General features: G+C 33.5%; 2 protein-coding genes across 2 annotated transcripts in view; one reads left to right on the plus strand and one right to left on the minus strand.

Annotated features, from left to right (window-relative positions):
- LOC127871938 (myoneurin-like) overlaps window positions 1–12,371 on the plus strand; it is a 235,836-nt gene that overhangs the window by 118,081 nt on the left and 105,384 nt on the right. The window lies entirely within an intron of this gene.
- LOC127871941 (schlafen-like protein 1) lies at window positions 2,204–9,346 on the minus strand. The gene is made up of 7 exons (XM_052415238.1): window positions 9,200–9,346; window positions 7,745–7,887; window positions 7,162–7,319; window positions 6,094–6,246; window positions 4,813–4,973; window positions 4,103–4,312; window positions 2,204–2,982 (listed from the first exon to the last, which is right to left on the minus strand). The coding sequence occupies exons 2-7, from the start codon at window positions 7,795–7,797 to the stop codon at window positions 2,893–2,895; spliced, it is 825 nt and encodes a 274-aa protein (XP_052271198.1). The 5' UTR covers window positions 7,798–7,887; window positions 9,200–9,346; the 3' UTR covers window positions 2,204–2,892.

The following is a 12,371-nucleotide window of genomic DNA, read 5'->3' on the forward strand; positions in this document are numbered from 1 at the left end:
ATGTCATCATCTCTATCGTCTTCATCATTATTGTGATGTCATCATCTCTATCGTCTTCATCATCATTGTGATGTCATCATCTCTATCGTCTTCATCATTATTGTGATTGGCATCATCCCTGTCATCTTCATCATCATTGTGATGTCATCATCTCTATCGTCTTCATCATCATTGTGATGTCATCATCTCTATCGTCTTCATCATCATTGTGATTGTCATCATCTCTATCGTCTTCATCATCATTGTGATTGTCATCATCCCTATCGTCTTCATCATCATTGTGATTGTCATCATCTCTATCGACTTCATCATCATTGTGATGTCATCATCTCTATCGTCTTCATCATCATTGTGATTGGCATCATCTCTATCGTCTTCATCATCATTGTGATGTCATCATCTATATCGTCTTCATCATCATTGTGATTGTCATCATCCCTATCGTCTTCATCATCATTGTGATTGTCATCATCTCTAGCGTCTTTATCCTCATTGTGATGTCACCATCTCTATCGTTTTCATCATCATTGTGATTGTATAAATCACTATCGTCTTCATCATCATTGTGATTGTCATCATCTCTATCGTCTTCATCATCATTGTGATTGTCATCATCCCTATCATCTTCATTATCATTGTGATTGTCATCATCCCTATCATCTTCATTATCATTGTGATTGTCATCATCCCTATCATCTTCATTATCATTGTGATTGTCATCACCCCTATCATCTTCATCATCATTGTGATTGTCGTCATCCCTATCATCTTCATTATCATTGTGATTGTCATCATCCCTATCATCTTCATTATCATTGTGATTGTAATCATCCCTATCATCTTCATTATCATTGTGATTGTCATCATCCCTATCATCTTCATTATCATTGTGATTGTCATCATCCCTATCATCTTCATTATCATTGTGATTGTCATCATCTCTATCATCTTCATCATCATTGTGATTGTCTTCATCTCTATCATCTTCATCATCATTGTGATTGTCATCATCTCTATCATCTTCATCATCATTGTGATTGTCATCATCTCTATCATCTTCATCATCTACTGACCACTGCAGTAAAAGTCTATCGCTTAGATGTAGTGTCACAAAATATAACTTCAACAACAGAACTCCCCAAAATATTCAATTGTTTCGCGTTGCAACGCTTTTTAATTTTCAGGTTTTTAAATCGTCAAAAGATGCATATGATGGATATTTTAGAGCATGGTAATGTTTAGTGTCACTGTTTCCTCAAAAATATCACAACAACAACGACAATTTGCGAATCTGAAACTTTTTTTATTTTGTCAATTCACCGAAACGCGAGCTTTCATTAACCGCATAACATTGCAAGACTAAAATACACACACAATATTCTTACATCATATTCGATTTAATTTGAGTTTATTCTCTAAATGGTTATGTTTTATCCACAACAACAAAATAATTTCTCTCTGAGGCACGACAAATGACAAATTGCCAAACATTCCGACAAAAATGCTCGACTTAATTGTTAGATCTATATGGTTTTATATCATTATAAACTCGGCCATATATTTAACGTTCTCGTCACAAAGGTAAACGTTTGGTTAAATTAACCATCATACTTCGCCGCCAGCTATGGACAACTTACAATTGAACAAACGTCAATAGTTCGCTTTAGTTTAAGTATTAATAGTTAAAGTTAGTATGCTTGTAATTCAAACCAAGGTAGACAAACGTTTATACACTCAATTATTATTCATTTGCCTTATTTATCTTTGTATGTAAAAAGAGTTAAGGTATCCATTCAATACATATCGGTACTTCAAATAGTTGCTCATTTAACATTAAATGACACTTCATTGAACATTTTAATAAAACAACAAAATAACCGCTTATTTCCTATGTTCAGAGTTTATATTATTTAAGTATGAAACGATTGATTTTAAGTGCAATCGTTTAATAGTAAGCGAGCAAGTGGCTTTCGAAGAGCACGTCAAGCTTATTGAGTCATGCAATCTACGCGTCTGCACAGGCTAATCCGGGACGACTCATTAAGCGCATGCATTAAGACCCATTTTCCATGATAGCGGCTCAATTATTATTTTATTATAATATTTTCTATCTACTTATCAATATTATCGACAATATTAATTATGTAGTGAAATATCTTTAATTCAAATAATAAAATGACTGTTGAATCGAAACAACAAGGCAAATTTAATACACATCTATAAGTAAAGTTAAAAGCCCAGAAACAGCATAAAATATAACAACATTTTTTAACGACAAGCCATTAAAACATCAGGACTTTAAATGACATACAAAACACCATCTGAAGACACCCTTGCAATATTATAAATATAAAATGGCAATATATCTATATACATGTATAAATATTGTTTAAAGACTAGTTTCAAACGGCCCTGGAATAAAAAGACCTCCTTCATAGAAAATGGCACCACAAACGTAATATTACTAAGAAAATCGTGACAACTATCACTTTGAACAATGCCCTAACGATGAATTCATGCGTGTTTTCAATTGTTTTAAAGATTCTCAAATTCGACGTCCTTTAGTCAGTGGGATACAAACAACAATGCTTCGCCTTGTCTTAACTACGCAGTTTTGCACGATGATACATGTTAAGTCGAGTAACCCCATCACTCGTGTATTCTCTTACAGCTTCTAGACTGGCATGTGTGACTTGTAAGAAATGGTGCGAGTTTATGAATTTTATGAACGTTTTGCGAATACAGTAAACATTTATGTTGCGATTCCTATAAGAAAGCGCACACGTTTGAACAGTTATGTCATAGTTGATATAAAATAGCGAACACTTTCGAACATTTGTGTGATGGTTCCTATTAAAAATCGCAGACCTTTGAACGTTTCTGTGATGGTTCCTATAAAATAGCGCACACCTTTGAACGTTTATGTTGTGCTTCCATCATCACACGAAGTTTTTGAACCTCTTCCATCGTCTTCAGAGCTGTCTGTAAGGAAATAAAACATGCTTTAAGTCAGTTGCATTACAAATCAGCAATTGATTCTTCTTTAAACAGCTTAGCACGTTCGTTAACAGACATAGAACGTATATGGATTTTTTAAATAAAGTCGTGACGATACGAACTATTTTGTAACAATATTTGTGCTTTTTATCTTTTAGTTGTGCTGTTATGAGAACAAACAAGCCTAAATCGTGTAAACAAGAAAAACAAACAACTTATACTTATTATTGAAATGTTCAGTTTGAGATTATTTTAGCCTCATTCTGAGAAAACTGGGCTTAATGCATGCACGCAAAGTGTCATCCCAAATTAGTCTATGAAGTCCGCACAGGCTAATCAATGACGAATCTTTCCACCTAAACTAGATTTTCGCTAAAGAGAGACTTCTTTTCAACGAAAACATATAAACAAGGGACAAAATTGTCACAAAAGCAGGTTTTCAATTTGGAAAAAAAGTCTGATAAAGGGAGACAATTCAAAATGTGCATTGTTACCCCCTTGTGTCAAATTCAATCTATTTTTACTCGTGGCGACCTTGATTTCAATTTGAAAAAAAAGTCTGATAAAGGTAGACAACTCAAAATGTGCATTGTTACTGATTGTTCATAGTTACCCCCTTGTTTCAAAATCAATCTATTTTAAGTCGTGGCGACCTTGACCTTGGAGATATCAACGTAATTCTTTCGCGCGACACACCGTCCGATGATGGTGAACAAATGTGCCGAATGATTTTAAAATCTCACAATGAATGACATAGTTATTGCCCGGACAAGCTCATTTATGGCCATTTTTGACCTTTGAACTCAAAATGTTAACTTGACCTTGGAGATATCGACGTAATTCTTTCGCGCGACACACCGTCTAATGATGGTGAACAAATGTGCCAATTGATTTTAAAATCTCACAATGAACGACAAAGTTATGGCCCAGACAAGTTTGCTCGGCCAGCCCGCCCACCCGCCAGCCCGCTCGCCCGCACACATTCGCCAATCTTACAACCATTTCTTTCCTTCGGAAAACCTGGTTAAAAAGCGCAGGCTAATCTAGGATGACACTTTACGCACATGCATCAAGCCAATTTTTCCCAGAATGGGGCTCATTTTACCTCTGCAGTGCCGTTGATATCGTTGTGGTGCTCTCGCTGAAGTTTCAGCCTGTTGAGCTCCTCTTCCAACTGTCTGTTCTTCGATTCCAAACTTCGGTTAAGTTTATCTTTCTCTTCCAGCTTTTGTTCGAGTTGTCTTTCCTTTGCATTCCCTTGTTGATGTAGATTTGTAAAGTCATTTTTCAGTCGTGCATTCTCTACTTGGAATTTCTAGGGATTAAAAAAGCGTTCAGTTTTTAAATATGTTGTTCGCTTTGTAAGCAAAAATATGAGTTGAAATATAAAATGAGTTCTTTATTTAGCTGGTGCGTTAAAAATTAATTGCCATCATTTAAATTTCACAAATGTGAGATCAAACGGATATTCTTTTTATGAAAAAATCATCCATCGGATACAACATATGAAATTTTGAAAAAGATTATTGGCGAATAATATACATATTTATTGGTGAAAAATATACACATTTATTGGCGAATAATGTACACATTTATTGGCGATTAATATACACATTTATTTACTTAATTCTCAAAATCATGTTTCACAATAGTTTAATGTAAGACAAGCGACATCGTAAAACATAACCACTAAATATTCCTTTTTTAACAATCTATGTCAAATTATAAATAGGAAAATATAGTTAAACAATAAAAAGTACAGCATACGTGTATCTTTAAGAAAGCTTTATAAGTATATTCCTAAGAAATTCTTACCCTTTCTATGAATTGGTATATTTCATGTGCCCCTAGCTCTTGTACACCCCCGTCTCGCCTCAAATATGTTCCTTGGTTGGTTTGGTACAGCTTGCCATCCTGGTTTATGTGTAATCCTTGCACTACTATGCAAATGACTGTTTTTCTACCAAATTTGTTATCTGTGCGGAATACAAAGAAAGGATACGTTTTAGTTTTACTTTTTACAATATACACATGTATACTATTGTCTATAATTAATAGCCAAAAACAGGCGTTAACTATTCTGCAAAACAAGTTTTAAAGCGACTCTCAGCAATACAAACCCATCTCATCTCCAAGTACAAACAAAGGTGATCCGAAACCAATGGTATTTTTATAAATTAATAAAATATTAACGTTTGATACGCTAGGTGATTTTTAAAGGATTCTAAATGATAGAGCTTTGTTTTCACGCGCAGTTAGTTTGGATTTTCCAAGGTCTACCTCTTTCCAGAGTAAACTTATTAAATGCATAGTTGAATAGCACATTGTTGAAATAATATGTATTTCGGCAAAACATGAATTTTAATAAACATGCTTCATTAACATTAACAACATATGTACACATGCTTGGATATTTAAGTCGAATTTGTATGTTGAAAATGTGTTCACTAGTATCAATACATGGTGCTTAAATAATGCTGTATCTTATAATATTCCAATATATTGGTTCTTTAGTTTTAACAATGAATCTTACGTTATATCAGCTAACCAGTAAGTTGCCATTATGTTGTTATATATGTTTCCGTAATTGCTTCTACTAAATAGATACATAAACTCTTTATTCCGTTTGGATAAAACGCCCAAGTGACCTGTGTTTCGTTTCTCGATGAATCCTCTACGTATGAACATTAATTCATTAATTTTCATGAAAATATTTATTGTCAGCAAAAAATGGCGATGGACGACAAGGTGTGTCTATATGCAGTCAGCAGTTCGTTTACTTGTGATTTAACTCCGACAAATCAATATTTTATTTCCAAGCATCTATTCTCGCGATTTAATTCACACGCATATATTATCGTAATTAACGTTATATGCATCTATAATCGCGATTAAATACATTTATATGCATTTTACAGGAGATAACGTTGGAGAGAGAATTCTTATGCGTCTATATTTGCGATGTTATTAGCTATCTATCCTCGTGATTTAATGCATGTGCATGAATATAATCCCATAACAATGCCAAGGCATTAGAGTAAGTTCTTCTTAGAGAAAACACACGCAAGGAGAAATAGGGAATTCTCTAGATGTTACCAATGAACCAGCCCGAGTTGTCGACCACGGGTATAAAAGCCACTCTGTAGTCATTCGGGTGCACAGCAGGTCTGATGTCCTTGATGGCATCGTCGATTTGCTGCTTCAAGCGGTCTTCTTGACCTTGGTTTATCCCGTATCCTACCACGGAACCTAATTGGACATGTTGACGTTCATATTCAGTAAGTGTTGTCCTAATTTGAAATATTTTTGTTTTGAGATTTTTTATTATCAATTTTATGTAATAAGTTGTGTCAGTGTCCGAAAACACGCCTCGCATGTACTTCATAACAACCCCATGAAACATTGCAGGAATTTTATATATGAAATGCCATTTTAAACACCAATATTTAAATCAAAAGGTTACAATAAGTTTGAATAAGAAAATAAAACAGTAAATTGTTTTTTAATAAAATACTTATTTGATATTGTTTAATTAAACACAGTTTAGAAGATAGAGGACTCTAGCGGGGTAAACTTATCAATAATGAACAATTTATATACCTGCATTCCCCTTAACCTTACTATTGCAATAACGCATTCTTACTTTCTTAAAAACAACTTATAACAATAAAACACGTAAAATTCTTTTTCAATAACAATAACATTATCTTAATGCCAGAGGGAAACAAGAGATGTGTTCGTCAGAAACACAATATCCCCTACTGCGCCGCTTTGATTTTTTTTTTACCTTTGACCTTGAAGGATGACCTTGACCTTAAACCACTCAAAATGTGCAGCTTCATGAGAAACACATGCGTGCCAAAAATCAAGTTCCTATCTTCAATATTGCAAAAGTTATGGCCAACGTTAAAGTTTTTTTCGGACGGACGGACAGACTGACATACTGACTGACGGACAGTTCAACAGCTATATTCCACCCTACCGGGGGCATAAAAATCAACTGTGTGTTGAACAATAAACTACAAAAAATAGCAGAGAAAACAATTATTGTTAATATCCCATATATTATTTTATTTAGGGACATTATCAATTGCCTTGGGTATGCAACAGTCTGTTATTTCTTCAATGTAGGCATGCTTGGGTAAGATCAAAGTTTGAACATACCGTCATCGTCAACACCTATCAAGAGTTTCCCATTCTGTTGACTGTTGATAAACGCTGACACGTATTTGGCGACGTTCTTTCGAAAATCATGATCGATGAAACCAGGACCTTTCTTGAACTCAGTGCTTCTGTCCTCAGACCCAATGTGTTCATGTATGCTGAGGGTAAAGTGATGTTTTTCTATTGTTTTCCTTTTCTTTGAATGGGGGATACATACCGCATAAAGCATAATGTTGCGATGGAAGAAATGGAATTGACTTGTTGAATACAAGTTATTAAATAAGCAAAATATGTTAAGTATGTAACTATTATTTATATGCTTTTTCTCATCATATAAACCTGTTAGATGTGCTTTACGACAAAATACTTTGATAATCCTGAACATGTCTAAGTTGTTGGAAAAAGATAGAAAGTGGATTTATAGCCGGATCCAAATGAGATAGAATATAAGACTATCTTATCCATGTTAGTCAAATTATGTATTAATGCAAGATAGACCAAAACAAACTACAAAATGTTAGGAATAGCTAAGTGATTAACATGGAGTAAAATGCAGATTCAATAATAAAGAGTTTCTACTTACATGAAAGCATCTGGTAGGGTGAAGAAATCTGCAGCAGCTGATTGGTTTTGCATTTGTGGTACATGTGTGGCTTCTTTAAATATATCTTTTTCTCATAGTACCGGTCCTCCTCAGAGTATCGTTACAAAAACCCTCAAGAAGTGCTGAAAAGTTATTTTTTCAATTTTTAAAAGTTGTAATTTATTTGATGGTTATTCATAACTATTATGAAGTTCATTCGGTGTTCATTGGGAAGTAGGTCATGTTCATTCAATGGTTATGCTATGATTTTTAAATAACATAATACACAATTATGTTAGTTTGTTAATGGATTAATAGTACCTTGATCAAATGTTTTATATGCCAATTATTTTTAGATAAAATTTAAACATATGTAAAGAACAACATAATCAATAGTTTCGTTTTTTCCACAAAGATAGTATATGTAGAACAAGCACATCTGCATACTAACAAATCTTAGCACCCAAATAGAAGGACCTATATTATGAGAACCATTGTACATTATACACATTACTGCAGGGAGCTAAGTCTAGCCAGTGTTATGTTGTTTATAAAAAAATATATTTATATTCGATATATTCTATATTTTACATGACTGTCCAAGTCCTCAAGCCGAGCGGAACTGTCTTTTTTATTAGGATCGGGGAAATTGTTAATGTGTCGTATGAATAGATATCATATAAATGATCCGTAAAACAAAATTGTGCCTTTGTGTCGTATGAACGAATCTGCACTAAAACAAAATTTAGATTTACATCGTACATCAAATAATTTCTGTCGTCAGTTGTCAAAACGAAAGTACGGTTGATATTCAAATGCATTATAATTGTTCTCTTTCCGGGATATTGTTTTAGTATGTTGATGACGCATTAACAAATATAAGTGTTTATGAAGTGAAATAAAATAAACAACGGTTGCGATACCTAATTACCTATAAGCATAGCATATACTGTTAGATGCGCATAATATCACTTTAAATGCAGTTTCCGTTTTTATGTCCAAGAATACACATTTAACAATAGATTGACATACAACACATTCGCATTTTTGAAGTTGTTTACTTCCGAAATTCGTATATATTCATTAGGAGGGCCGATATAACGAATAGACACGCTATACACCAACAAATAAGTGACCCAGCCTTGCACTCTGAAATATAAACATCACAATAATTATATATATGTCCTGTCAACAATCAACAGCCTTTAAATAAGTTACAGATTTTTTAACAAATATTTTATTCAGAACATTTTACTCAATACTAGGTAAGAATGACATTTAAACTTTGTCCTAATTGTGCTACTGTTTTTATTTTACTTTTTCGTTTCTTTAATCTTATCTTCGTTAATTTTGTCCATATGCTTGTTGATTATTAACAAAAGCAATCAATTTAAGATGATGTATGTCTCCAGATATAGTTTCTGTTTTATAAATTAAAAAAATACTAATATATACCATGAAATATTTGTTCCCCATCAATCACATGAATTATCTAACATTTCTAAAATGTATTTATCAATAACGATAATGAAAATCCTAGGTTTAAAGCAAACGTAGATAAGTTGCCAATGTAAACAATCCTACTTTCGTTTGCAAGTACCAAAAGCTTAAACCGCAGTGATAATCGGCTCGGCTAAGAAACACTCAACACATTTAAAGTGCGTGTGTTTAAATTGTCGGAGGTCTGTGATTTTGTTTGCAGATTTCACAAAGTTGATAGCAGCGATTTCTTTTCTTACACTCGAATAAATAATGAACAACGACGGTTCTTTTTGTTTAATTTGCCTTTTCGTTATTTGTTAATGGCGTTCTTTTCATATGTCATAAATGGCGAAGAATAATGCCATATTAGAAAATCAAACAGTTATCAGCGAATGTTCGTTTCTCACAAGGTTAAGATTGTTTTCCTACGATATAACAATGATCTTAAAATGTTCAAAATGTGCACTAAGTCACAGGTGGTTAGCGTGTGGCTATGATATTAATTAGTGAAAACATCATTTTGAATGATAAATAATCATATTATAACGAAAAATTAACTTTTCTGAAAAAAAAATATTTCACTATCAAAAATATATATAACAAGGTATGCAACTCAAAATCACCCCAAAACGGGGTGCATCGCTTTGAACAGCCATATCTTCATAAATTTTGCAGCGATTTTCACGATCTCGGTCTTATTCAACGCAGAAATGAATTTCCTTTCTGGAAATGTATATGTCTTGCAATATTTTAACAAATGCTGGGTCAACTTTTAAGAAATAACACGATACACAACACGCATGACCCAGTTGACAGTGATCATGCTGTCTTTAAGACTGAAATCTTCACGGAGTAAAGGGCAACTTCCCTACAAAGTTCATGTAGTTCGATACCATAATTCAATAAAACGTATGAAAAAACATTATTACCGTTCTTGTCGTTACATTCTGCATCAAGACTAACTGTCCAGCGCCGTTTGAAACCTTTGTTTACATACATTTCAACTAACTGACATTTTAAACATACGAGTGATTTCATTGGTCCAATGCGGAGGTGTGTCTTTACGACTGGAGATTTCATTCATAAAGAATACATGATCACTGTCAACTGGGTCATGCGTGTTGTGTATCGTGTTATTTCTTAAAAGTTGACCCAGCATTTGTAAAAATATTGCAAGACATATACATTTCCAGAAAGGAAATTCATTTCTGCGTTGAATAAGACCGAGATCGTGAAAATCGCTGCACAATTGATGAAGATATGGCTGTTCAAAGCGATGCACCCCGTTTAGGGGTGATTTTGAGTTGCATACCTTGGTATATATATATATATATTTGATAGTGAAATTTTTTTTTTCAGAAAAGTTAATTTTTCGTTATAATATGATTATTAATCATTCAAAATGATGTTTTCACTAATTAATATCATAGCCACACGCTAACCACCTGTGCACTAAGTGACTTAGTATTTTTATGCATCCTTCTAAAGAAGATGAGCATATAGTTTGTTTTTGCTAGTTCCTTTAACCCATTAATGAATAGTGGACTCTCTCATCCTTCTAAATTTGATCAATTTATTTCCAGAATTATTGATGTCTAGTATATTTATTTCTATATTTAGAATATTTCTTACAGAAATTCCTTTAAGCAAACAGCTCAGACCCCGATGAGACGCATCATGCGGCGTCTCATCTGGGTCTACGCTATTTGCCAAGGCCTTCTTTCTAGACGCTAGCGATAAATGGGTTAAATTAGAAAAGATTGCCGATAAGACAGCCATGAAAAAGCGTATACCAAGCACATTAAGGATAATAGATATAAGCTTGATTATCTTGATTTTCCATAGCAGATTCAGTCGTTAGGCAACCATTGATCTTGGTTTGATTTTGGTATTTAAATGATAAACACAAGCCCACAATACTTAACGCCGTTGACAAACAATTGTGAACACGTTTAAATATAATGTATACATCATAAATAAGTGTTTATTTACTACAAGTGAAACGACAGAAGGGATGCATAATGGACGAAACACGATGCAGTTATTTACACTGACTCACATTAAACATGCGTGCTCATGCGGGGAAAATCATGAATCAAGCTCACTGTTGATAAAGTAGATCTCAGTTTCCACTCAATAATATTAATTAAGATTGAGGTAGTGTGCTGTAATTGTATCTGTATTAAGCTTGTCAGAAGACAATGCTTGCAACGTTCAGTAAATTCAAATACCATAAATCCATTGGTAAACAGTTGGAAATCTTATTGCTTGGAATGTGCATTGTTCTTAGTTTTAATTTACAAATGTTCAATATTAATTTAACATGCAACGAATAACTACTTAGAAATGATACTTAATGCAGGTGACTCACACAAAGAGTACTACTAAAGTAGAAGAATAATAGAGCTGTCTCAAAACAGTACTCAATAGAGTTTATGTATGCAGTTTTGGTGACATGCGATGCAACATGATATTCAGTGTAAAATTGGAATTGAAAATTCCGTGGATTGCAGCTAAGTAGCCCGGTAGATATGCAAATAATCAAAGTTACACAACCGCATTTTTAGTAGCATTTTAAATATCCAAATACTATGCCACGACTTGAAGCTTGACGGATTGTCGGCTGTCGTATTTAATGTTATTTATTACCAAAGGGGATCGCTTTACTTTGTTGTTGAGATATTTGTGGGTGGAAAAAAAGATCAATAAAAGTTTCCTTAATGCCTTTCGTGATTCAGAAAATCATGATACATTTTATAAATAGTATCAGTATCATAAATCGTGTAGGATAAACTTGGTATGCACAGGGCACATGGACACACAGGGTGTGTACAGTAAAATTAAACAAACTACATCATTTAAATAGTATAAGAAAAGTTAGTAAACGTCTATTCGTTCTTTATTGCATCATTCATGCTTATAAGCATGGGGTTTACTTGCTGAAGTGATTATTTAAAGACCTGAAGACATTGCTCTGCACTTCCGCTAATGTCACTTTACACACCGACATCCCATGTTTACATTACTTTATGGTTTTACTCTTCGTATTTGTTGCACTACTTGTCATTTACCAAAAAAAAAAAAATAACAGCCATCGACGTTTTGAACATGTTATAAGGATCATTTAACAATGTTTATCCCATTT

This window comes from Dreissena polymorpha, chromosome 3 (assembly GCF_020536995.1).
Source record: "Dreissena polymorpha isolate Duluth1 chromosome 3, UMN_Dpol_1.0, whole genome shotgun sequence".
Taxonomy (NCBI): Eukaryota; Metazoa; Mollusca; class Bivalvia; order Myida; family Dreissenidae; genus Dreissena; species Dreissena polymorpha.

Bases quoted from the DNA above. Each gene is read 5' to 3' on its own strand.
- LOC127871941 (XM_052415238.1), bottom strand. From the start codon at position 7,797: ATGCAAAACCAATCAGCTGCTGCAGATTTCTTCACCCTACCAGATGCT. The intron at 7,320-7,744 runs GTAAGTAGAAAC...CTTTACCCTCAG, and splicing joins ACCCTACCAGATGCTTTCAT to CATACATGAACACATTGGGT. The intron at 4,313-4,812 runs GTAAGAATTTCT...TTTAATCCCTAG, and splicing joins TATACCAATTCATAGAAAGG to AAATTCCAAGTAGAGAATGC.